The sequence below is a fragment of the Jaculus jaculus genome, chromosome 16, assembly GCF_020740685.1.
Source record: "Jaculus jaculus isolate mJacJac1 chromosome 16, mJacJac1.mat.Y.cur, whole genome shotgun sequence".
Taxonomy (NCBI): domain Eukaryota; kingdom Metazoa; phylum Chordata; class Mammalia; order Rodentia; family Dipodidae; genus Jaculus; species Jaculus jaculus.
Window position 1 is genome coordinate 41,977,024 of NC_059117.1, and position 27,679 is coordinate 42,004,702.

A 27,679-nucleotide genomic window follows, 5' to 3' on the forward strand; every position below is an offset into this window, starting at 1 on the left:
AAAAAATAAATAAATAAAATGAATTACAAACTCAGGCATGATGAAATATACTTATAGGAAAACTAAATCTTAGAATGATTTTCATTTTAGAGATTAAATTTTTTGTTTTGTTTTTGTTTCTTTAGATACTCTCTCACTATGTAGCTTAGGCAAACCTGGAACTCACTATAGAGCTCAGGCTGCCTCAAATTCATAATCCTCCCTCCTCAATCTCCCAGTGCTTGGATTACAAGTGTGCTGCATCATGCCAGGCTGCTTACTTTACAGGTTAAATTCTTAACATATTTTCATTTATTTGTTTGAGAGAGGGAGAAAGAGAAGGAAAGAAGGAAGGAAGGAAAGAAAGAAAGAAGGAAGGAAGGGAGGGAGGGAGGAAAGGAGGGAGGGAGGGAGGGAGAGAAAGAAGGAAGGGAGAGAGAAAGGGCCCACCATGCCCTCTAGCCACTGCAAATGAACTCCAGATGTATGTGCCACCATGTGCATATGGCTCGTGTTGGTTCAGGAGAATTAAATCTGGGTCTTTAGACTTCACAGGCAAATGCCTTAACCACTAAGCCATCTCTCCAGCCCTACAGATTAAATTATAGTCTACAAAGGAAAATAACCTGTATTTCTCTTTATAAAATATGCAATGATAAATTATTTAGTGATGGGGATAACATTCTGAGAAATGTGTACATGTTAAGAGACTATCAGAGAATATGTACATGCACCTAGAAGGTTTAACTTACTGAACATGCAAGAGACATGTAGCCCCTTGCTTCTAGGCAAGGGCATGTAGCCCGTACAGCATGCTACCCTGTTTAATACAACAAGAAGCTCTACTACAATGGTAAGAATTATATAGCTAAACATATTGGAACATGGAAAGTGTATAGTAAAAACACTAGGTGGCAAGGGATGGAGAGATGGCTCAGTGGTTAAAAGGCACTTGATTATAAAGCCTGATGGTCCGGGTTTGATTCCTCAACACCCATGTAAAGCCAAAGGCAAAAAGTGGCACATGTCTTGGATATCTACTTAAGTGGAAAGAGGACCTGGTGTACCCATTTTTTCTATTTGTCTATCTATCTATATATCTATCATCTATCTATCTATCTATCTATCTATCTATCTATCTATCTATCTATCTCTATATATTTCTTTCTATCATCTTATCATCCTCTATCTTTGCTTGAAAACAAAATAAGATATTTTTAATATAATTAATATACTAATAGTAATATTTCAGTTCATTAAAATCTTATGAAAACATCACTTTATATGTGGCCTGTTGTTGACCAAAACACTGTTATTTATCCATGACTCAGAAAAATAAAAAAGAGGAGAGAGGCCACCACTTGCCATTTCATAGTGCTGTGTGGTACTCACAGGGTTATCGATGTAGAGCATGGAAAGAGTGGTGGTCCAAGGAAACTCTCTGTCATGAACTGTTAAAAGAGAGGAATCAGAGATGGATCTGTTAAAAAAAAAAAACCCAAAATATTCCAGGTAGGGTGCTCTTAGATAGGGGCCCAGCACACACCCCCTATCCTAAGCAATCCCAAGGTCTGACCTCTCCTTCCTATGGCCGGAGATCTCATGGGGAGACTAAGCACACCTTCACCTTCTCTTTTCTCTTCTCTGTGCTTGTGAACTAGTCAAAGGCTGTCTATACCCAAAGGAAGGTTGACAATGAAACTCTGTGAAGAACCTACATCATAACACCTATCTGTCCAACGTTAGAGGTTTCCCCTCACCCACATCGTGACAGCCATCTGTCCAACTTTAGAAGTTACCCCTCACCCAGTCCTCTTGTGTTCTCCCCCTTCTGCCCATTGCTGAGTAGTATAACAGCTTCAGCAAAACTGGCATGTAGTGTTTTCAATGCATCACAAGTGGATTCACGTTATGAATGGTGGCACAGGGCAAGTCAACCACCTCCCCCAAATAAATCCATGAGATGGGGAGGACCCTGGGATGTAGCCAGGGGCTGCTTTTCCCCAGTCTTTCCTCTGCCTATCTGCCCCCCCCCCCATAGTGTCTGGTTTCCAAGGCATTCATCAGATCCTATAAGCAACTGACTAATAAAGTGTTCTGTTTGTGTGAATAATTGGAAATATAATTCCATTAGGCCCATGCAAAAGGGCTCACCCAAATAGTAATAAATACCAACTGCTTTGTAGGCCAAGAATGCTTGAGTCAGCAGCAGCCTTTGAGAAAATATCTTACACCCTTTCACCCAAATTTGAAAGGAGAAAGAAGGCCAGATAGGACATTCACTCCAGGGCTCCTCCTCTGGACAGACATTGTCATGAAGTTATGTTTTTCCTGTCTGGAACTGCTAAGGGATTCCTAAGGGTGTGTTGTTTACTCTGAATTAGTTTTGGAGCAGAGGCAGATCCAGATGCAGGATATGCCAGGAAACCAGTCCAAGCAACACTTACCCGTCATGTTACTTGTGACAACATAAGGTCCGTGTTCCACAAAGAGGCCAAACATGGATGAACCTCCTGGGCCACCTTGAAGCCAGAGGACCACTGGTGCCTCCTCAGGCTGTATCTACAGGGAACAGAGAGGACAGTGACCAGCAGAAGTACACCAAGCCTCCCAAGTACACTCAAGGAAACAGTCACACAACCTTTATCTTCCACAGACATGAACGCAACTCAGAAAGTCTCCCACCCTGTGGCCTATTCCACTCCCAATGGTGAGTCCACGTCCGCTACATGATAAGCAAGTATGTTGGCATGCAATTGGAAGCATGGAGAATACCTGAAAGGATAAGCTGCTTGAGTGTAGGCCATTGGACACTCACACACTGCCTAGGGTCTGGCATTAATAATTTTTAGCTGTTTGAATTTTCAGAGGCTCTTCCATTTGACCTGTATAATCCCCAAAAGGTACACAATAAAGTGTCCATTTCCCTCAGGGAGAGTCCTTCCTTTACTGAGAGCTCAACAGACCTTCAAATTTTATTCACTAAGGTATTCATAAGGGCCAGAGCAAAACCACTCAACATGGGGAAACTGGGATGCGGACAGGCCTGGAGCCACTTAGCAGAGGGAAATGACTAACCCAAAACGAGGCATGCATTTGCATAGCAGATGAGGGAGCACAAATTAGAAAGGGTCATTAGTAGATTTAGATGTTGAAAATCAGCTATAGGGAGTAGTGCCAATACCACCCCCTCCAATGAGGGCAGTTTTGTTCCTTCAGTTGCTATGTGTTTATGGAGCACTAGTTTAGGCTGGAGCCTGCTCGAAGCTGGGCATGTAGTCAAGCACTTAGTGCAAAGCTCCCCATTCTTCTGGAGCTTACAAGTTTATGGGGGAAAGACAGTAACAAGTAATGAAAACAAAATAATTAAGGGGTGTGAAAAGGAAGCAAGGGTGAAGTGAGAGGGTCCCTGAGGACTGGGAAGGAGTAGGGCTTTAGACAGGGTGGGCAATGTAGAATGCAATGAGTCCCAAAGGCAGAGGTGGCCAGGCATGGAGCCCTGACAAAGCTGTGGATGGAGGTAGATGGCAAGGGAAAGAGTGACAGGACAGAAGAAGGCTCTGAGAAAATTCTCCAGAGCCGGAAATTCTTCTGGCCTCCATGGGGCTCAGAGAAAGCCTTGGGGAGGCCGGTGACCACGTGTTTGGCATCTTTGCTATTCATATGTCCTCTCCTCCAAGCACAGAAAACTGGGGTCCCCCAGCTACAACCCCAAACCCAAAAGCCCCACCTCTCTGTGCTTGGCCGGCCCTACAGACAATATGGGTGGTGGCTGCACTCCATCCGCTTGGATTGCGTGAGGAGACTGTGATCAGAGGCCAGAATGACTTGGGCAAAGGTGCCTGGGAGGCCATTGCCAAGAAGCCAGAGGAAGAGTGGCTGGATCAGGTACATGGGCCTTGACTTCGCTAGTCACCAGAAGTGTGACCAAGATTCCCTCTAGAACTTTGCAGCAGTTCTGGAAGCTTGTTGAAAGGGCTCCCGAGCATAGCTGTGGTCTGCATAACAACAGCTATGTTATGGGGGCCACCTCAGAACCCACTTCCAAATGTCAAGAGATTAAGGACAAGATAAAGTCCTTGGACCAATACTGAGTGTACAATTAAGACCCAGTACATGCAAACGGCTATCGTTGTAGGAGCAATAGAAATGACGCCGGGAGTGAAACTGGGCCCTCAAAAGAACAGGACTGTACTGCAGAAGAGGCTTATCCCTTAAGACACTTGCCTATTTAGCCTAAGGACCTAGGTTCAATTCCCCAGTACTCACATAAACCAGATGCACAAGGTGGCACATGCATCTGGAGCTCATAGTGGTAGAGGCCCTGGTGCATCCATTCTCTCTCTCTATCTTCTTCTTTTTCTCTCTTTCTCAGATAAATAAATAATTTTTTAAGAATAGGACTATGGCTACAGAGTCAGAAGAATACCATGGGTAAGTGATGAGCTCCTGCATCCAGCTCTCTAGGTACAAGCCTAGGCTTTGCTAGATGAATTTGGACAAGATACCTAAACTCTCTCAGTCTCTCTCCTCTATAAAATGAGGTTCCATGACAGTACCCACATCGTGTGGCTGATGGGAGGATTGAATGAACTGTTTTTCATGGCTGGTGAGTGACACATGATACCTGTTCTGCAAATGTTAGCTACTGAGGAAAGTACAGAGGAATTGAACACAAACTATCCATAAATGGGAGGACTGGAAAGGGCCCTATTTGGTGGCCCGTTTTTCAGTCCTTTGTCCTCCTGCTTCAAGGGTTGACATGACATGAACACATAGATGAGGGTCTTGTCTGTTACCTTAAGGCAGAAAACATCAAAATCAGCGCAGCCTTTTAGAGCTGCCGTGGGAAGCGGAGTTAAACCCAGAACTGGGAGTTGAGTGGGCTGTAGCCATGCTTAGCCACATATTAGTCATGACATCCTGATCCCCTGCTTCTTCTAGCCTCAGTTTCCTCACCTGTCAAATGATCATGGTTCAAGCTTCCTTGGATGTTCTGATGAGAAAATGAACAGGAGGTGACCGCTGTAAACCCTGCCCTAGCTTGCCTGGAGCCACCACGTGTTTTGCTTGGACATGTGATATTTATCTCCCCCAAGAGTCTCTGCCTTGTTACTGAATGCCACTCAAGAATCATATTTTACTTTTATTCACCCAACAATAGGGTCAGGTGATACCTTTTAAGAGATGGAGGTCTGGAGAGATGGCTCAAGGGTTAAAGGTGCTTGATGCAAAGCCTGCTGGCCCAGGATTGATTCCCTAGTGCCCACATAAAATCAGCCGCACAAAGTGGTGCATGCATGAAGTTTGTTTGAAGTGGCAAGAGGCCCTGGCGCCCCCATACTACTCATTCTCACTCTTTCTCTCTCAAACAAACAAATGAAAATATTTATTTTAACAAATAGAGAGATAGGAAACGCATGAGCACATTCCCGTCTCTCAGCTAGGAACATGAGGTGCTGAGGTGCACTGGTTCCAGCCAGGAATGTGAGGTGGTGAGGTGCACTCGTTCCAAAGAACACCCAGCCCTGCACCCTAATCTTCCCCAGTGTCCATGCGAACTCCTGGGTCCCTGTGTGAGAGCAAGCCGGTGGCCCTCAGGCTTGGCCCTGAGTGAAAAAAAGAATAATAATGTGTAAAACTCTTTCAAAAGTACTTCTGCCTTGGCTCAAGTCCAAGAGATTCCAATTCCCCTGGCATGAATCAGGGCAGACACCGTTCATCTTTTCCAGAGGATCCCAGGTGGTTCCCACGTGCAGGCAGGGCTGAGGATCTGGGAGGTGGTAGGCAGTTTGCCCTCTCAGATGCCCTGAGTAACTGGCCTCCACTTATCCTCTCTTCTCCTGCCTTTCTACATCCCTTCCTGTCACCTGGCAAGATAAAAGCAATCTCTGAACTCTCAGAAAAAATAGCCTGAGCCTAAGAGTCACTCTACAAAGTCAAGTCAAACACCATGGTGCCCAAACATAGTTATTGTGCAACTGTGAAGTGCAGAGCCTACGTTCTTGGATTGCTGGAATACCAAGAGCACACACCTCCGCCTCAGGTGTACTTCCTGAAAGAGGCAAAAGAGCCCAACAGCCCTTGAAGCAGCCTGTTTTCTTTATTATTATTATTATTATTATTATTATTATCATTATTATCATTATTATTTTTATTTTATTTTATTTTATTTTTTTGGTTTTTTAAGGTAGGGTCTCACTCTGGCTCAGGCTGACCTGGAATTCACTATGTAGTCTCAGGGTGGCCTCAAACTCATGGCGATCCTCCTACCCCTGCCTCCCGAGTGCTGGGATGAAAGGCGTGCGCCACCACGCCCGGCTATTTTTAATTTTTATTAACATTTTCCATGATTTAAAAAAAAAATTCCATGGTAATACCCTCCCCCACCCCACACTTTCCCCTTTGAAATTCCATTCTCCATCATATTACCTCCCCATCTCAATCATTGTAGTTACATATATACAATACCAACCTATTAAGTACCCTCTTCCCTTCCTTTCTCTTCCCTTTAAGCAGCCTGCTTTCAAAGAGAACCCCGCTCATGTTCCTTTCCACTTGGTGAGTTGACCAACCTATGACCTAATGCCACCTTTATCTGCAGTGAAATGCTTAAGTCGGATGCCAGAATGTTCACACTTAATGCCAACTACCCACCTAACAGCTAGCCATAGAATGACATGCAGACTTTTGGTATGTTGTATGGCATCACAATGTCATGATAACTTATATTAGTATTAATTATGGCTACAGTAAGGCCACAATGCCATGTGGATTATTCTCAACATGATATATCCAACTCTGTGGTGTGAGACTACAGCCCTCCTGCTCCTTGGGAAAGAAGGAGAGTAAATGAAGACAGCCTGTATAAAGCCACATTGCAAAACTTGGGGTCAAATGAAGTAAGAAATAACTATGTTATTAGTTTACAGTTTACAGTGTCATAGGTCAGAAATTTAAAAATATGAATCACATTTAAGTTGTGATTCAGAGTATATGAAACATGAAAATTAGTACAGTTACTTCTTTCCCAAAGCTTTAAAACCTTTCCTCAAAACTATATTCTAAAGACAGTCCTTTTTTTCTTTCCAAGTTAGGGTCTCACTCTAGCCAAGGCTGACCTGGAATTCACTATGTAGTCTTAGGGTGGCCTGGAACTCACGGCTATCCTCCTACCTCTGCCTCCCAAGTGCTGGGATTAAAGGCGTGCACCACCAAGTCCAGCTGAGAGTACTTATTCTTAATTATGTTTTTTCTCAATATATTTTAAAATCTCTTTCCTCACCAATTTATTCCTTAGAGTTGATCATGGAGATATTTACTTGTCCACATTTTTCTCCATTCTGCACACACACACACATGCACACATGTGTTGTATTGTTGTATATGCTGTATGCATAACTTAATTTTTGTATGTGTGTGTTGTGTGTGCACATGTATGTTTTTGTGTGATGGTGGGTGCACATGTGAGCGCAGGTAGAGGACAGAGAACTATTTCGGGTGTTATTCTCAGGGACGCCTTCACGCTCTTTTTGAGATAGAGTTTCTCATTGGCCTGGAATGCATCTATCAGACTAGATTAGCTGGCCATCAATCTCCAAGGGTCTTCCAATCTTCACCTTCCAGGGAAGGTGCTGGGTTTGGAACTTAGGCCCTCATGCTTGTTAGCAAGCACTTTACCCAGTGACCTCTCTCCCCAGTCCTACAGGCACAATTAAGTAATAATAGTCATAATAATGATGATGATAATGATAGTGCAATCTAATTCTTTCTATTTATACATTCACTGAGAAACATGCTGTGGGTTAGCAGCAATGCATACAACCATTTGGCCAAATGGTATAATGTTCTATGCATTTACCACAATGTATTAATTCAGCACATCTCATAGATACGCATAGGACACTGTCTAGAGCTGCAGAATAACTTCTAGTCATGGCCAGGAAAGCTGCTTAGTGGTTGGGAACATGGAGCTAGACTACCAGGACTGGAATTCTGACTACGCTACTTTATAGCTGTGTGTCCCTGGGCATTTCAGTATCCTATGCTTGAAAATGTAAATAATAACAGTGATGCCACTTTCAGGCGACAGTTTAATGTATGTAGACAGCAGATATATGTGCATCTGTGAGATAAGTGCCCGGGACATCTTTTTAGGTGTCAGCTTTGATCTCTTTTAAGGTGAATTGGAAGACAGGTGATTAGTAACTACACAAATAGACAGATGGGTAGAGGAACACTAGACTAGGGACTCACAAGTCTTTTGAGGGTGGTAGCCTGAGAGTGGAGATCTGATAGATGACTGATCCCCCACTAGTAAAGTTATTTATTTAATTAAGATGGCTATATACTATATATGTGTTTATATATTCTATATACAGCAAGAACTGATGATCAAAAAGAAGAGACACCGATGTTCCAAGTACTAAAGAAGAGATGGAGTCCTCCACCCTCCAGTGAGGAGTCTAGCCGGCAGGAGATGACACTGAACGTCAAAAGATGGCTCCAGGCACCTGGGACCCTCTCTACAAGCAGGAAACAACTGTGGCAGCTGGGCACAGTGGTGCACACCTGTAATACCAGCGCCGGAGAGGTTGAGAGGTGGGGAACTGGGAATTTAAGACCAGCCTGGTCTATAAAGGGAGACTCTGTTCCCCACCCCCTCACCCCGGCATAAAGAAGGAAGAAAGGGGAGGAGGCGGACAAAGACAGAAAGGCACTGCGGCAGCCACCTTCTCAGTTCTTCTGGTGACCCCTGGTGGTCAATTCATGACTTCAGTTACTCCTTCCTCAGGGTTCATGCACCATGAGGGAGGCAGGCTATCTTTGCCTTTAGACTTTTTGCAGAAGACAATGTCACTACCTCTCATACCAGCCCATTCCATTGCCTATTCACAGAGTGAGTGGATAAATATACTCCATGTCTTCATGGATTGTTGTGTGAAGGAAGCAAAACTCATGAAAAGTAAACTGGTACTGACCTGCCCTGTTGCCTTCCAGGGTAGATAGCATCACCTATGCTCCAAGTCTTCCTTGCATCCCTTATTTGCTATCAGACAAGACCCCAGACCCTCCTCTGCATTATGGCCACAGACGGACAAGACAGAGACAAAGAGTAGACATCACCTTGTATTTGTACATGACACAAATAGTGAATCAACATAATGGGGCTGAGGAGAAAGGTATATCAACGTCAGTACTTCCAGCAATATGGTAATATACTCTAGAGTGTGTTGCTGAGTGAATGCATAAATAGAAATAGGCTGTACTATTATTATTTTTTTAATTGTGTATATAGAGCTGGGGAAAGAGGTCAGGAGGTAACGAGCTTGTCTAACAAGAATGAGGGCCTGAGTTCCACACCTAGCACTTTCATGAAATGACACATGCACACCTACGACCCCAGCACTGGGGTGGGGAGCTATAGTCAGGGGGATTCTTGGAGGTTGGTGGCCAGCTAATCCAGCCTCACAGAAAATCTCCTAACCAATAGGAAAGAGTGTGAAGGTGTCCCTGAGGGTGACACTCCAAATTATTCTCTGGTCGGCACACACACTTACACATGCACATATGTGTTTACCTTGTTGACATTATAGATGCTGTATGCACGTGTTACATGCACACACGTGTGTATTTATTTATCTACCTCAGCACACATCTGGGAAGCACTTTGGAGCAGGAGGGCACACAGAACAGACAAGTGTGTGCCAGTCCCCAGAGCGGAGTACATAGCTCCAGCCGCACACGCTGGTGGGAGCATTGCACATGGTGGGGGGTGCAGCTGAACCACTGCCCTCAACAAAGCGGGAGACTGCTTAACATGCAAAGCGCAACTCGTAAATTCATTAAGGCCTTCTCACACTCCTATATGCAGCGACTGATCATTTGTTTGGTTTAAGTAATATGTTCTACCTTAATTGATGTCATTAGTACCCCAAGCAAATGTCTTTAAATCCCTCACGTGTGTTTGGATGGACTCCTCCTTTGCCACACAGACCCTGGTTCCTCTGCTGCTGCAGCTGCTACATTAATGGTGTTAATCAAGGCAAAGTGCTTTATTTAAAGCAATTCGTTTTGTGACTGGACTTGTTAAATAGCTGTATAATACCATTTTAATTCTGCACATATAGGAGAACAACTTGCATATCTGTGTGTTTCAAGTGAAATTTGCTTGTTGTGCTTGGTGTCGACACCCAGTAGGTCTTCCTTTACCTCTCGTTCTCTGTTTCTGGCCTCCTGTATCATTTCTCTTCCCTCGCATCGTCTTGACCAATTGGGTCCCTATTACAACATTACAGCAGCTCCGCTCCTTCTCCTAACCTTCCCACCAGGTTCTTGGTCACAACCCCATAGAACACTGCAGTACAGAGAGAAAGGGAGGCAGTATGCATGAGGGAGAAGGAATCTTATTTCTGCTTCTAAATGTGTAAAAAGAAAATGGCTGAAATCAGTCATTACTTTCTTCTCTAATTGAAAATTTTATTTCTCTAAAAGGGAAAGGGTACAAGAAGTACTCTGTAGAGTTCAAAAATACTTATGAAAGTCATGATGTACATAACATCATTTTTAGCTATTTTTTTTTTGTTTTGTCTCAGGTGCCTCTGTTCTTTCAGACCCCCTAATGCCTTAAATATTTAGCAACAAGAAGATAAACCAAGACTGCTTGGGGTATCTCTAGTTATGGTTGCCCACCAGTGAATCTGCAGCTGCCTGTACCAGATACAGTTGAAGATGGCTGTTGAGGGCTGGAAAAAATGGCTCAATGGTTAATGTGCTTGCCTGCAAAGCTTAAGTACCTGGTACTGAATCCCCAGGACCCACATAAATCCAGATAAACAAGGTGGCCCATGTGTCTGGAGTTCCTTTGCAGAGGCTAGAGGTCCTGGTGTACATATTTTTTCTCTCTCTCAAATAAATATTTAAACAGAAATCTGTTGACCCCCATCTCCTTCTTAAGAACTGATTATCCATCATCATGGGGAAGGACCATGGATCATGCTGATATCACATGACCCAGCACTTTCAGCCTTTGTGATTGGATCAGGAGAAACAGCTGACCCAACCTGGGTACATTACACTATGCCTGTACAAGAACCATGAGTGAATCCCTGCGAACTGTGTGGAAACCACAAGTTTGTCAATGTGGCCAAGTGTGTGGAGGAAGGCTCTGCACAACAGAACGAGGATGAGTGATGCTATATGGCTTGAGCAGAGCAGGGCTGAGATGAAAAACTGGCTGCTCAAGCTCCTAAGGCTTTTCCGGAAAGTTTTTGGCTCCTTAGGCCAGCCTAATACTGAGCAGGAAAGCAAGAAAAGGGTGGCCATATCTATCTGGGGTCCAGTCATAAAACCAAATCCACAAGATCATTTTCACTTTGTAATTAACCAGTCAGCATTTCTGGCTGGAAACACTGGCCTGTAACACTGCTCCAGGCTGCTGGGTTTGCTATGGCCATGGGCAGGGCAGCTATCACAGGCCCCATAGGGTCCAAATGAGGCCAAAATGCCAGAGGGCCTGATCCCAACCTGATGGTGACCCAAGGCCAATATGATAGGTAGCTTCCTGTGCACCAAAGAACAGAGAAAACTTAGTACAAAATGCACAATGCCAAAAGGGAATTAACCATAAGTATATGTGAACAGAACTTTAGCACACACACGGGGCTATAGGAGAGTGCACATGAATGGCCAAGCCTATAATGAAGGGCATGGTGGAAGCCAGGCTGGAAGCTAAGTTCCCTGAGTTGTCTGGCCCAAATCCAACCAAGCTTAGTGAAAGGGTTGCAGAGAGGCTGACTGTGAGGTGCCTGTTGTTGGGCAAGGCAGGGAGGCTTGGGATCCATGTTGGAAGGGCCACGGTCAGACCATCTCCTGGGCACAGCTAGGGCTGCAGACGGCCTTGGTGGTCTGGGTACACTAGGGCAGGTGACCACTGGTTGTTCCCACACACAGGGATGCTACTTAACCTGGGCAGCGAGGCTCAGAAAAACCAAACACTGGACAGGGAACACCAAGAGAAGCCAACTCTGTCCTGTGATGGCCCTCCAGCACCCTCTACTGACAAACCACAACATCTTGTTTACTTAATAGGAAAATGCTTAAAGCTCTATTGTCTTGGGGCAAGTAAGTTGAAGCTGAAAGGGGGGCAAAAAAACAAAACAAACAAACAAAAAAAAACATTCCTATATACACGACCTGCACACTAGTCACCATTTCCTAGGTTTCTATCCCTCACGGCTCAGAGATAACTGTTGTCACAGGATAATTTAGACACAAACAAAGGAACAAGAGAAGAGGCTACATTTCATTCATTATCCAGAGCTCAGTGATGCATCTCCAAAACTGAGTGGCTTAGAACAGCAATGATAACATATTGTCCTTCATGCTTTCTGTGGTCAGGGATGTAGGGACATAGGGTAGGGCGACACGAGTTCAGGACCTCCTGTAAGGTTTCAGCCGATAAATCAACTAGATCTATGAGCCACAGTGATCTGAAGGCTTAAGGGGATGATGGTGTCTTCCCCAAGATTAGAGTGGTGGGTGGGCACTTCACTTCCAAACAGCTTGTTTATATTCTCACAACATGGCACTGGCATCCCTCTGAATGACAGGTTCGAGACCGCGCTATAAGCAGCACCAACCTGTATAATGTAGGCAGGAGGTCAAGTGCCTTTATTTCTGCTACATATAAGTTCCACAAAGGCCAGCTGTGGTTCTGTTCAGAAGGGGAACAAAAGGCACACAGGTAGCATATTGAAGCTTGTCTTGACTGGGATAGAACCCTAGGTACCAACCAGGTTTAACAACTCTACTTCAATACAAGAAAACAGCCCCAGGGAGAAGTGTCCTATCCTAAGTTAAAGGAATTACAAACCCAGAGTAGAAACCCTAAATAGTGATCTCCAGTTCTCATTTCCAAAGATCAAGTCCACTGACGAGCTTCCCTGGGATGACCGTGGAGTGCATTAGAAATGCTGGTTGCTGGGCCTCAGAGCCCGTGCTGGGTGCGGCTGACCTGAGCTGCAGCATCTGCCTTTACTTCCTAGAAAGAAAGCTCCCAGCTACGACCGACGGGCATCCCCGTCTTCTCCCACACAGCCTGTTTCTAAGGAGTTCTGACACCTAGAGGAGATGATACACCCGGCACCCGGTATTGGTCCAGTGGACCTGATTCTATATTTTCCCTGCCGGGCATGTTATTCTAGTGGCTTCTGGGAACACTTTGGAGCACATTTGCTTCTACCAACAACTTGCTTTGACAAGGATTCTCAGACCTGTCCCTTCCCCTTCACTGGAGGCCAAGTCCAGAGTGCCATGGCAGCCTAATCCTATGCCACTTTGGTATTCCTGGTTCCCAGATATGCAGGATACTAAGTGCACATTTCTATGTATGCTGCCCCTTATGATGTGCAGCCCTTTCACAGAGACCAAGCAGAAATGGGAACTCCAGGAACCAGCCAGTCTGCCAGAAGAGTAAGGAACCAAACTAGCCTAATGCCGTCTCCTGCTCGGGGTATGAACACCTGAGGTGACTGATCTTCATGTTCCACTTAAATGAGCACACGATGCTTATGTTCCTGTAAGACAAAGTCAAATACTGGACACCATTTTCCAATCAGAAAGATGACAACAATTAAAACTAAACATTCCAGAGTTGGAGAGGTTGCCTAGTGGTTAAGACACTTGCTTATGAAGCCTAAGGACACAGGTTTGATTCCCCAGTACCCACATAAGCTACATTCACAAGATTGCCCATGCATCTGGAGTTCATCTGCAGTGGCTAGAAGCCCTAGTGTACCCATTCTCTCTCTCTCTCTCTCTCTCTCTCTCTCTCTCCCTGCCTCTCTCTCTCAAATTAAATAAATAAAATTTGAAGAAAACTATTCACCCTTACAATGTCTCATTTTCATAAACATGACAAATCAAAGATTCACTTGATAATTTCCTTTTCTGGGAGGAATGAATCTTCACTCTTGGCTTGTGATTATAGGTCCTTCTTCTGAGGATAAATTTCCCTCTGTTTCCTTTAAGCTCCCAAATCATGACTGGTTCAATGTGGCACAATATTTGTGTCAGTGCCATCAAAGGTAATGATTATAATAATGATCACAATGAAATAAGACAACAGAACTTACTGCATGCCAGGCTCTTCTTAGGGATTTGCTGCATTATTTCTTTTGTCTCAAAACCTCTGTCAGAAAGCTCTTTTCTTCAGAAGTTCTTCAGAAATCCAATGCTCAGTGCTGTTAAATGTGCTTATATAGAGGGGCTGCAATTGGCAACCAAGCTTGTCTAATCCAAGATACTATTGCTTTGAACCACTATTACACATGATGGCTAAGAGTAAAGACTTCTTGGTCACAGACCTAGTTCTAACTTCCTTTGCTATCCATGTGTACTCAGGTAGCTTCAGGATGATTTTTATTTTCTCCTTCCTCCTCTTCATTTAGAAAATTCCTTCTTCGTGGGGTTCTCGTAAGAATTGAATAACAAAATGCAGAGGACTTAGCACATGGTCAATGTTCACTTAACAATAGCCATTCTAGTTGCTGCAGTTTTTATTGGCTTCATTATACTTTCATCCCAGGCAGAAAGCCTACTCATTTCTTTTGCAGTATTCCCACTGCACACCAATTTTGACTTCTGGAATTCATTATGCACTGACTTGTATACAATAACAGGGGATTATCATAGAAATAACAGGAAAACAACAGTAGTTTGAGGAACAGCATCCCAGAAAATTACTCAGAGGATATTACAGTGTGGCATCCTTCCTGATCTCTATTTTCTCTACCTTCATTTTTTTTAAGGGATCATTTCTCTCCAGATGACAATGTCAGCTATTTCCTTGTGACAGAGAAGGAACTCATATTTCTGCCAAATGAAAGGTACTTCCCTCATTTTGGTGACCACGACTTCTCCCTGTAGGCTGTATCTGCTCTGCCCAAATTGGCTCTCTTCCAGGATTTACAGCTGGAAGCCTCAGATACCTGACTATACATGTGGGCTTTTCAGTGAGGTGTTGGAATGATCTATCCCAGCTGCCTGATGGAGACACCTGTCCATAGTATGGCCTTTTTATAAAGCCCTGTCCCTCTCCCAGAAGCCTGCCTGTCTCTTCCAATAGAGCCCTGCACTTCAAAATCTTCTTTTCTGGTGTGATGGCCTCATGATCAGGACTTCTGGTGTCATCGTAGGACATGCTTCTGGCTATAAGAATGGTCCCAATGGGACATAGTCCAGTCTGAGGTTGCACAGACAACTTTTCATTAGGGTGAAAGTTTCCAAAAAGCCATCTGGCCATGGATTAATGCAAGAGGCATCAGACCTCAGCCTTGAAGCCTGTGGTATGCACAGAATCTGCATCCCTTTCAAGAGCATCTGTACAGTGACCCACATTCTAGGTAGAGCCACTCCGGATCAGTCCTGCTGAGAAGCAATAAGAAAGAGAAACCAGTCCTTGGATTTGTTTTTGCCTAACTTTCCCTCCCTGTTGATTACCATTTTCAGAAATCTGGATCATTACTTAAGAATCAACGTCCAGAAGTCAGTGAGAAACCTCCTGGTGGATATACATAACAAGGCAGAAGAGAAAGGACCAAATCCAGTGGGAGTGGATGTGGGGGAAAGTGAAAGGAAGGTCAGGGTGATAGAAACTGAGCCACTAGAGGTCTTAGTGAAAGACCAAGCAGGATTACAAAAGCTGACCCTCAGAATTTCACTTGTCTTTCCAGAAACCCATCTGTGCAAGTTTGAATGTATATCCCTCATGGACTCAGGTGTTTTACCCAAGCTTATAACTTGGATCACCAGCTGCCTTGATGGAGGATTGTCACTGGGGGAAGATCCTGGGGCCCAGCCCTAAGGTGTAAGAGCTGTCTGAGCTCTGGGACCCTGTTTGCAGTTCTGGGGACTTGCTGCTTTTTAGTGTTCCTGGCTGATGGTGTTTACTCTCTCTGCTTGGATTTCTGAGTAGGAGCCAGCTTCTCCCCCATTAATGGAATTTCCCTGGACCTGTAAGCTTAAACTGTGTTCCTGGATTAGATATTCATCTCAGCAACAGGAACCTGTCTACACCACCATGCTACCACCCCCTGCATAAATGCAGGGGACAACATATCCCTTCCACTGGGGTTTTCCTGCTCTAGGCATTTCTTTTTGATGAAAGTGTGTGTAACTTTGTTACCAGGAGCTGTGGACAGGCCGGAGCAGTGGTTTCCCAAGGCTGGGGAGTGCAGAGGTTAGGGAGGGCTGGAAAAAAATAGTTTGCAATTTTCATCTCTTGGGTACTATATTATAGTTAGGAGAAGTAAATTCTACTTCTATGCACAGTAGTGTGGCTATGGATACCAGTAATACAATACATTTTTTACAAGTACTAGAAGGATGGATACTAAATGTTTTAACCACAAAGAAATAAGTGCTTTTGGAAGTAAATATGTTTATCCCAATTTCAATATTATATAATATACAGATATACATTATGAGCTGGAAAGATGGCTTAGAGGTTAAGGCACTTGCCTCTGAAGCCTAGGGACTCAGGTTCAATTAACCAGTGCCCATGTAAGTCATATGCACAAGGTGGCAGGTGTGTCTGGAGTTCCTTTGCAGGGTAGAGGCCCTGGCATGCCCATTCTCTCTCTCTCTCTCTGCTTCATTATCTCACTCTCTGTCTCTTTCAAGTAAATAATTAAATAAAATATTAATTAATTAAATTTATCATATAGATGAAGAGCAACTGGCTGTAGATATAGCTAAGTTGGTAGCATCTTGCCTAATATGCATGAGAACTAACATTATATAAACCCAGCATGGTGGTGTATGCCTGCAATCCCAGCACTTGGGAAATGAGGTCAGGAAGATCAGAAGTTCAAGATCATAATCTGCTATATCAGAAGTTCAAGGCCAGTCTGGGATGCATGAGCCCCTATCTTAAAAATAAAACAAACAGGGCTGGAGAGATGGCTTAGCAGTTAAGTGCTTGCCTGTGAAGCCTAAGGACCCTGGTTCACGGCTCAGTTCCCCAGGTCCCACGTTAGCCAGATACACAAGAGGGTGCAGGCATCTGGGTTCGTTTGCAGTGCCTGGAAGCCCTGGTGCACCCTCTCTCTCTCTCTCTCTCTTTCTCTCTCTCTGCTTCTTTCTCTCTCTGTGTCACTCTCAAATAAATAAAAAAAATGAACAAAAAATTAAAAATAAAACAAACAAACAAAAACCCCTAACCACCACCAACACACACACAAAAAAATCACATAGAATCCAATAAGGATTAACCAGCTTTACCATCTGTGTATATTTCTTTATTCAACACTTGTTTACTCACCTCTTTGCATTTGCTTTCCAACCCCCAAGTCTCTCTGATGCTTCATACTGGACTGTCTAACTAAGATGATACTGAAAATGCAAACTTGATGGATGCCCAAGAAATATTCAAATCGGTTGAGGACTTGAGTATAAATCTGAGTATTGAAATAAGTATAATAAGATGCCCCAGAAATATTTTAATCAGTTGAGGATTTGAGTATAAATCTGAGTTTTGAAGTAAGTACAATAAAATTTAAAAGTACATAAAAATCTGCACCTGTTAAAACGAGGTTATATCTTACACTTCATTTACATGAATTCTCCTTAAGATAGCTGAGCTGTTTTTTGTTTTGGGTTTTTTTTTTTTGTTGTTGTTGTTGTTTTGTTTTTTTCCTGTTGGCTTCTGGCACACATTACCTACCCTCCGCAACTCCAGGGAGCTTGCCAGTCTCCCTGAGCCTCTGGTTACCAGGTGGGTTCCACCAAGTGAGGCAAATCAGAAGGCACTGTGGCTCAGGGGCTGACCTTGAACTTCCCACCTCTCTACATCTTCTCAAATGGTTTGCTCTGTGTGCCTCACTCACTTCACTCATTGGTAAGAGGAATAAATGTGAAACTTGCCATAGTCCAGAAAAGACTTCCAGAGTCCAAAATGACTGTGTGCCCAACCAGAAAGAATTCCTTTCTCTCCTTTTCTCACTTGTTCCACTCTGCATCCCCCCCCCCCACCTTCCCAAGCACAGACTTACATTGAGGTGAACTGTCAGAGGTCATGTGGTGAGGAGAGATGAAATGAAAGTCAAGAAAATATGACAGTACCAATAAAAAACTATTCAAGTTGAAAATGACCCTGGATTAAGCAATTTACCAATGCAACATTGTCATATGCAAATCATATGCAAATATGAACACACTCCACACAGACAGCATTTCCTATGCTTTCTCTAGCTTCTACAGTAAATCCAATTTGGCAGATGAAAACAGAGAATGACTCTGTGGTGAGGTAGAGGAGCATGTGTTTATGCATCTCAGAACATCTACCAATCTCCCCCAAGTCACCCCAAACTGTAGTGTCCTGTTCATGCACAAGAACTGTGTGATCTGGAAATGAGCTAAATTTACTTGTGATACTCAAAGGTATTCTACCTGCATTCACAGAGGCCTGGCCAGGTAAGTAGGATGTGATAGTGGAGCTATAGATAACAATAGCGACCAACCTCTTTCTTTCTTTCTTTCTTTCTTTCTTTCTTTCTTTCTTTCTTTCTTTCTTCTTTCTTTTTTCCACAAATGTGTCACCTTCAGCAGTATCACACTCATTCTTCTTTGGGATTCCATAATGCCCACAGTGCCACAAGTATATTTTTTATTTCTTCCAAGTATTTTTAGAATGAAATAACTGGAAGATGGGAAGAAGACTGGAGCAGGAAGAGCTTTGGAGTGTTAATATTCCAAAAAAAGCTACAAGAAATTCAAAAGTTGGATTTCCCCTCACCTCCACAAACATTTCCTGCACTAATCAGGAATACCACGTAGGCAGAGTTGCAAGTACTTATTTTTAGACAATATTTTTTAAACAACTGTTAAAAAAATACCTTGTGGAGAAGTCGAGGTTTTGAAGCAGGGGTGGTAATAGAACATGTGACGTGACAGCAGTTGGAAACTATTGGAGTTGCAAGGTGTAAGGGAGGGACAGGGGAGATGAAGCTTACGACTTTGTTCACGAATAATACAAAACACAACACCAAAAAACTCCTGTGGGTCTACAGGCTGCCATTTCAATGTCCTAGCGCAGAAGCGCACACTCCTGTGGGCTCAGGGCCCCGCTGGAGCCTGGCTGCCTACCTTTGCCGGGAAGAACCAGAAGAAGAGGTTGCTGTTGTAGAACTTGTTCACTGTGATATAGCCAGCATAACTCTTCACATTCAGTCCTGGGAAAGGACCGACCAAGCTCAGTTTTTGCCCTGGTGAAGAGAAACAGAATCTGTCTAAGGATTAGAGAAATATAACTTGTGAGCCTGCCGATTCCAGGCAAGGCTTCCTCCTGCTATCAAGTCTGGACCAGCAGCTGGAGAAGGAACCTCAGGCAGGTCTGCGCTGTCTGCTCCCATGTCTTCCTGTTCACAGTGATACCAAGGACAGGTGAAACCTGAAGCCTTTAGGGGGCCAGGATCAAACTGTATTTTATAGGTATATAAGATTTGCTTTTTAAGAAGGAAAAAAAAAATAAATCACACCCATCATCATGCCTTATTCAATCCCAAATATTCATGCTGTGCTACACATAAAGGGGAGGCGGTGAAATGCAGGAAGCAGTCTTGGGAAGACCAAGCCGGCCACATCCCTTGAAGGGAGGAGACTGACGCTTAGGGGAACCGAGTGGCTGGAGATGGCAGAAAGAGACAGGCAGTGAGCCCAGGGGTGACTTTGGCTACTCTGGGAGGAAAATCAGACAGTAGAACACTTGAAAGGGGAGGGACTCTGGCTTTGTTATGCCAGCAAAGAGACAGGCAACAAGAAAGGGGCACATGTAGGCAGTTGGGCAGTCCAGGAGAAATAATTCTAACGGAAGCTAACATGAAAATGCTGTACATTTCCCGAGAGGCATAGTTATATAACTCAGTTGTACTTCTGGAAAAAGTGAAGCACATGAAAGTTGAGTAGCTTGCCCAAGGACATACAGCTGCGACGTGTACCAGCAGCCGGGCTTCAGGAAGGGCCTCTCCCCCACGTGCTAGGGACCTCCCAGCTGCTGAGTCAGAAGGTGTAAGCAGCAGGGAGTGGCGGGAGAAGTAGTGACCAGGAAAGGAGTGGGAAAGGAACCGAAAGTTCAAGCTCGCCGCAGCAGGACATGGGGGAGGAAGCAGCAGGGGAAGTGTGAAGGGAAGTCCGTGAGTGGAGATGAAGGACATGGGCCCAGTTGTCACCATGTCGCTAACTAAACAGGCCCACTATGGAGGGTTCAGGAACATCTCTCCCCAGCCCCGCACCTGTTGTTCCACTGATAGCAAAATCAGCCATGATGTTTAGATCCCCAGAAATCAGTGCACAGTTCTGGGCTGGTCCTCACACTTTTCCCAGCAAAGCACAGCCTCCAGGCCACAAGTTCCTCTTTGGAAATGGGCAGGCCTGCCTAGAGGGTAAGCGCCTCTAGAACACACTTCCTTGTCCTCACACTCGGCTGATCCCAGCAGGTTTTCCCGCCAGTCTTGGGCCCCTCCCCATACTGCAGCTTCTCACCTGTGCAAGGTATACTCCTCACTGTGGACGCAAACACAGGCCTCATCCAGACCTGCACGGAGAAGCCGCACGTAGCAAGCGCAGCCACTACCGCCTGTGAGATGTAAGACCAGCAAGCAGCGGGGAACTGTGACAGGGACCAGCCGGCGGGGTCTTAATGGGCTGACAAGGTAGGATGTGGACTTCCTGGTGAGGCAGACCTAGGTTAATCTTAACTGTCTCGCAGCTAGTCACTTTACCTCAACTCTCTCTCCTGTGAAGTGAGGAATAATAAAGATGCTTATGAGCATGCCCGGTGGGGAGCAGCTGGACATAAAGTTCCAGCCAATGCGAGAGAGGCTCTCCTTGGCTTCTGCACCGCTCCTACAAAAGAATCCTAGAAGTCTGACAGATTCGCATTGTTATGGTTCAGCCTACTTCTTCCGGGCAGCATTTCTTTTTTTGTTTGTTTTTGTTTATTTATTTGACAGCGACAGACAGAGAGAGAAAGAGGGGGAGAGAGAGAGAGAGAGAGAGAGAGAGAGAGAGAGAGAGAGAGAGAGAGGGAGAGAGGGCACGCCAGGGCTTCCAGCCACTGCAAATGAACTCCAGACACGTACACCCCTTTGTTCATCTGGCTAACGTGGGTCCTGGGGAATGAAGCCTCGAACTGGGGTCCTTAGGCTTCACAGGCAAGCGCTTAACCACTAAGCCATCTCTCCAGCCCCGGGCAGCATTTCTTAATCAGAATGCAGGGGCTCTTCCCATTATCCTCTCAGTAGCACCTGTCCCTCTTCTTGTGTCTGAATGTCCCAACCAAAACATCATGAACTTTCCAGCCTTCAGAACCACTATGAACTGGAGCTAAATTAATCATTATTTCCTAACTACTCTGCTTGTGATATTCAGCTATGGCAATAGAAAACAGATAAACACCTCACCCAAAATAGCAAAGAGAAAAGACAAAGGGGCAGATTGTCCGAAGAAGAGAGAGGCGGCTAGGGAAGGCAACGTGGTGTGTGTGGCCTTACCATGAGCCCCACTCTTCCTTCAAGCTGTCGGTTTCCCTCTACGTTCCGCCTACTCTCACCCCAAAGATCACACTGCAGGATTTGACAGTCCATAACAGGTTTGTGAGATAGCTAAAGAAATACTGTTAATCTCAGAAAAGAAAAGACACATCCATTCTCTCCTCTTCACCTCCCCCCAAAAAGGGTGAAAAGTAAAAACGGAAGGCTGGACTGGAAATGGTGAGGTACAGATCAGAAAGAGGTAATGGGCAGGAGAGGGTTCAAGAAAGATGACAGAGAAAAATGAGAGAGGTCAAAGTATAATGAGAGAAAGAGAAAGTATGTAATAGGAAGGAGATGGAGGGAATGGAATATGGGTGAGAGTTGGTTGAATCAATCTGTCTCAGCCCGGCTCAGCATGGGGTCCGCTGGCTGGTCTGCACCCAAGCAGGGGCTAGCTCATTGCCTACCAGGTGCCCAGGCTGCTTCTCTGGCACCTCACACTCAGGTGCTTCCTACCCCTGCCCTCCCCTGCCAGAGCTGAACGGAAGCAGGAAATTTGTCTTAGTCCTTACAACCCCTGGGACATAGCAAGCTGATTCACCCTTTGAAGACACTTCATAAATACTTTTTAATGAATGACTGTTAATGAATGGGCAGATGAGTGCGGAAATGAATGAACAGCCAATGCTGACATTGTAGCAGGGATGGCTTATCTAAACAAAACAACTTAAGGAAGACAGACCCTGCCAATATTTTTAGAAACTTAGAAGGCCTTTGCTCTACTCCACAAGCGTACAGCCCTGTTTCACATTTTAAGTTCCCATTCACAGAATCACAGTAAAATTATTAAACAATCTTTCAACTGCCATGATTTTTTTTTTATATTTTAAATGAGTTGTTCATCCTTCCTTGAGAATCTATTCATGGAAAGTGGAAAACAAACTTCTTAGATTTATATTTAAAAAGATGTATTTCCTGGCGCTGTGACTTACCATGCCAATGTTTAAAAATAATTTTAAAAAGAAAAAGTTTGCTTTGAAGTGATCTCACTTCCACTTTGCTATTTACTGCTGTCACCAGTTGCTTGTGATAGTAACACTTTGAAAATGAGAAGTGTGGCCAAAGCAGGATTTGAACCAGCTCATCAGGGGTGCATATAGGTTCACAAACACTGGAATCTCCCAGTGCAGACAAGACACTCTCAGTCAACAAGTAACAATAAATAGAACCCAAGAGCAAAATGTTCTTTAAACTTTGTAAAAAATATACTGTTTGCTTTTTGCATGGAGTATGTTCCAAAAAGTCCTAGCTGCAGAGAAAGTAAACATCCAATTACAATCACATAAAATTAAGCCAAGCTAATTGGGGATTAAAAAAAATTCCCCTTGTTTTTCTGTGAACTATTTATCGCTAAAATGTTTCACTGTGATAATAAAACTCACGTTCTGAAAGCTTTAACAGGTTCTGTAAACAAAAGGGATTTAGGAGACCAAGCTGACCATCTGTCCAGAGCTTCCTGAACTTCCAGCAAAGCACATGAATAAAATTATCCTTAATTATGTTGTTGGGCTGCATTTGCATATCCAGATGTACCAGCTTTTGGATCTGCCACTAACATCATTTTCAAAGAGTGAAAGTCACAACTTTACATTGTGACATTATATCAGTTTAGTGCCTTAAATGTTAACACTCATTGGGTGAAGGTCTACCCATGGTAGCAAAGGACAGGAAATCAAGCTTAGAATCTGTACCTGCTGCTTGTTCCCCAAAACAAAGAATGCTCCTAGCTGGAGAAATGGGAATTGGAGGGAGAGGGTCAGTCATGCACATGGATCCCACAAAATATTCTCCGCAGTCGGTTCTGTGGGACACCCACCCACCCACCAGGGCTATTTCACTTAATGCCTTTGCTTAAGGTGTCTTCCTCATTCATTATGTATGCAGACCTTCCTCTGTTTAGCCAAATCTTACCCACAACCTTAAATCAGCTAGGTAATGGGAATATGATTGCTAAATTAATTATTATTTTGCTACTATTATTATTATTTTCTTCCTTCTTAAAATTTCAGCACACATACCTCAGACCTAGCACATTAATTTTATTCCTTAAAGTTTATTTTTAAAAAAATATTTCTTTTTTTTTGTTGTTGGAGAGAAATAGGGATAGAGAGAGAAGAGGCCGGCATAGAGAGAATAGATAAGCCAGGGCCTCCAGCCACTGCAAATGAACTCCAGATGTATGCACCACCTTATGAATCTGGCTTACATGGGTACTGGGAAATTGAACCTGAGTCCTTAGGCTTCACAGGCAAGTGACTTAACCTCTAAGCTATTTCTCCAGCCAAAAATTTAATTTTTATATGTGCATTCTTTTCAGAAGATCACAAGTTTAGTAAACAAATTGTAATAAATTGCAACAAGTGGGTGTTAGAAAGATGGCGAAATGATTAAAGATACAAAGCATACTAGCATAGATTTGATTCCCCATCCCCTCAGAAAGCCACATGCACAAAGTGAAGCATGCATCTGGAGTTCATTTGCAGCAGTAAGCAGCTCCAGCACACCCATTCTCTCCCTCCCCCCCCTCAAATAAATAAAAAAAATTATAAAATTTTATTTGTATAAAAATTTCAGAAGGCAAAGTACAAAGTGGAAAATGTCAGCTTTATCATCTCTATTACCTGCATCCCCTTGGGAAGATCCTGTAATATTTGGCCTCTGTTTCCTCACATGGGGATTAGTAGGATGAAGATAATGCTAAGCTTAAACCCCTTTGGCTCTAAGTTCAGTGGTTTGCTCTGGTTTATTGTTAATGAGCTGAGGCTGAGCATCAGTACCCACTTTGTAAGGAAGATGAGCTGTGTAAGATACCACTGCAGTGGCAATGATGTAATGAGGATGTGCTGCCTCTACAGATAAGCCTTAAAAAAAATCAGCCCATGTGCTTGGGCAGTCAACTTTCCATGACATATGTATACCAAGTAAAAATGAATCCTTGTTAAAAATACACTAACCACTTTATCAATGCTTTTTCTCCTTCTAGAAAAGAGATGGGGAACCTGGATCCCACGTGTATTTCAAAAAGTCATGTTAGTAGGATTCATACACCTTTAAAACAAGAATATCTTGATTTTAAAGAAGATCAAAACAATGACATCCTACTGACTGTGAGAAGATTTCAAATGAGAAAAAAAGCTTTAACTTAAGCTTCCTTTATTTTAGATTAATTTTTAATCTTTAAAATGGACATTTCCCTAAAATTTCTAGTATAGCACATTTCCAATCCCATCTAACCCACCAACTAGCTGCACAGACACAAACTGTTCCTAACCTGTGACTAGGGGTAACATCAGGCTTCTAAGCGAATGCCAGCTCCATGTCTTCCTACTTAAACACAGTCTCCTCACCTGTTCCAGCCCCATCCTTTCCATCATCAGTCACTCATTATATCTGTCCCTTCCTTAAGACCCTTCCTTGATGGCCACCAGTCCATTTCTCTGCTTCTCTTGAAACAACTCCTCAAAGTAGTCTCTTCACGGAATTTTGGAGCTTAGAGATCTACTGAGGTCCAGAAAGATGGAGTCCTTTATCTCCACAGTGACTTCACCCAGGCACAAAGAAGCATTAGGAGTAGGTGTGGGTCATACATTTCTGATAATGCCAAATGAAGCCTATTCTTCTATTAACAATCATGGAAAAATCCACAGTCTAAATAATGACATTTGCAAACACTAAAATTTGGAAAGAAATTTACAGGATATAAAATTTTCACATACTTTCCTCCTTGGATTTTTAGAATATTCCTGTACATTGGATCAGCTGTTAAATCTCCATCATACTAATACGAAAACTGAGGCCTTGGCTATGAGGGTTACACAAGGGGAGGGCACAGCAGGAAGGATGGAGGGCAGCCCTCAGGAAGTGGACCCTGTACTGACCAAGCAGTGTCTGCCCTTCTGTAAGATCCCTGTGCAATGAAGATTCACATTCACCCTTGGGAGCTATCCAATCTGGTGTCCCTGCTCTTGCCAGAATCCCTCTACATTATCCTATTATTGTTACTGGCTTAAAAGATTGCTTTTCACAATTCCCTTGTACCTGGATGATAAGGAAAGTTTTGATTTTTCAATTCCTACCATAAGTCATCAAGCTCCCATGCTCCGTTTCAGTGGATAGATTACCTCAAGGCCTGGTCAACAGTCCCAACTTTTGTCAATAGAGGTAAACAGAGCTATACATCCTATTCCAGAGAAGTTGCATATTTTATTACATGGATTATGTTATTAGCCTCTTCTACCAAAATACAGATCTAATTGTCTTGAAAGATTTACAAATCTCCCAGCAATAAGATCACACAGGCTAATTGTAAGGTCTATAAGAAATATCCACATAATAGAAATGCTGTAACTCATCCACAGAAATAATCCAGCCCTGACAACCTCATTTCAGTCCAAACCTCAGATAACACATGACATCAATTCATTACTATTTGAAGTCAAACAATTGAAACACTGAAATATATTTCTCGTCCTAGAGATAATTGCTTTTGGAAATTATTACAAATCTACCAGGAGTTTTCTGGTTGAAACTCACCTTCACTGATCTTCCCAGCTTTAATATAAGGGGTAAGAAATAACGGCTGTCCTGCATCTCCGGTGGCTGGCATAGCAACCCTGGCACTTCGGTAAAGGGAACGAAAGAGTCCGTCTCCAGGGCTGACGGTCAACAGGATCAATGAAGTGATCACCTTCCACATGGCACTGAGCCCTCCTTGTTGGTCTAGGGTAAAGGCAATCACATTCCACAAATGAACTGAAATTCATTATTTGGTTAGCCCTTTTACCTGCAAGAGATTCATTTATTTGCTCCAAAAATTTATACTGTAATCTTTACTGAGCAGCTTTGCTGTGAGTCAGACAGACCCAATGCCTGCTGGTTCTGACCTCAGCAATATGGAGAGCGACTCTTCAAGGAATTTTTGATGTACCCGGAAAACAATTCATATATTTAAAAATGTGGCCTAGAATATAAATTCCATCAAGGAGTAAACAGAGCCTTGAGGACCAAGGGCTCTGTAAGCGGTCACTGAGCAGTGAGCGGTGACGAGAACTTTCCCGCAGGGGAGGCCAAGCACTGAGAGCAGTCAAGCTGAGCTGCCCCAGGAAGATCCCATCGGGGCACCCAGCAGTGGAAGGTGACAGAACTCAGGTGGGAGAAATAGGAAAGGTGCTCCCCCACTGCCGTGTGTGGGATGGCTTGAGCAAAGAAGAAACTAGGGTATCTAATGAATGCATTTTGCAGGAAACTTAAAAAAAAAAACAAAAAACTATGGATTTCTAGTAATCACCAAATTTTATAGTCAACAACAAAACAGAAGAAAGAGGAGATGGAGGATCCTATTTCAAATAATTATTTTCAATTTGCTTATGGTCAACTGACAAGTAAACTGAAAAAGATTAGACACCATCAGGTGCAGGCAAGTGCTTTGCAAGTAGGGGCAGGAGGATCAGGATTTCATCCTCACAGTCACAGTGAGTTTAAGGACAGCCTGGGCTACATGAGATCCTATCTTAAAAGAGAATAAACATAAAAAATATATAAAATTGGCCAGGCTTGATGGTGTGCCTTTAATCCCCGAACTTGGATGTTTGAGGTAGGGGATTGGTATGAGTTCAAGGTCAGCCTGAGACTTCAGAGTGAATTCCAGTTCAGACTGGGCTAGACAAAGACCCTATCTCAATATATATCATATATATGTATGATATATATACATACATATACATATATATGTATATTTCATAGAGCTGGAAAGACGGCTTGGCAATGAAAGGTGTTTGTAAAGCATGCAAAAAGTGGAGAAAATATCTGGTGCTCCTGTGCAGCAGCAAAAGGCTCTGGCACACCCATACGTACATACACATATGCAATAAGTAACTAAAATTAAAAATAAATAAAACTTAAAGTAATTAAAGTGATTGGCTCAAAAAGTTAGGAAACGTTTCAAGAATCATCAAATATCATGTCTTCTGAGAGTATTCATGTGGCTGATCATAATATGTTAACAATGTACCATTGGGCTGGAGAGATGGCTCAGAGGGTAAAGGCACTTCCTGTGCCAGCGCAAGAGCCTGAAGAGGACGGAGGTGCCTGTGGAGTGCAACCCCCAG

The 27,679-nt window shown here is 43.6% G+C and overlaps 1 protein-coding gene across 1 annotated transcript in view; it reads right to left on the minus strand.

The window, feature by feature from the left end:
* The window catches only part of Cpvl (carboxypeptidase vitellogenic like), a 209,638-nt gene that overhangs the window by 92,346 nt on the left and 89,613 nt on the right, over positions 1-27,679 (minus strand). Inside the window, exons 2-5 of the mRNA XM_004652772.2 lie at positions 26,106-26,291; positions 19,126-19,244; positions 2,427-2,541; positions 1,372-1,430 (exon numbers count right to left, since the gene is read on the minus strand). Coding sequence (XP_004652829.2) covers positions 1,372-1,430; positions 2,427-2,541; positions 19,126-19,244; positions 26,106-26,268 — 456 coding nt within the window. The 5' untranslated portion in view covers positions 26,269-26,291. The remainder of the gene's footprint in view (positions 1-1,371; positions 1,431-2,426; positions 2,542-19,125; positions 19,245-26,105; positions 26,292-27,679) is intronic.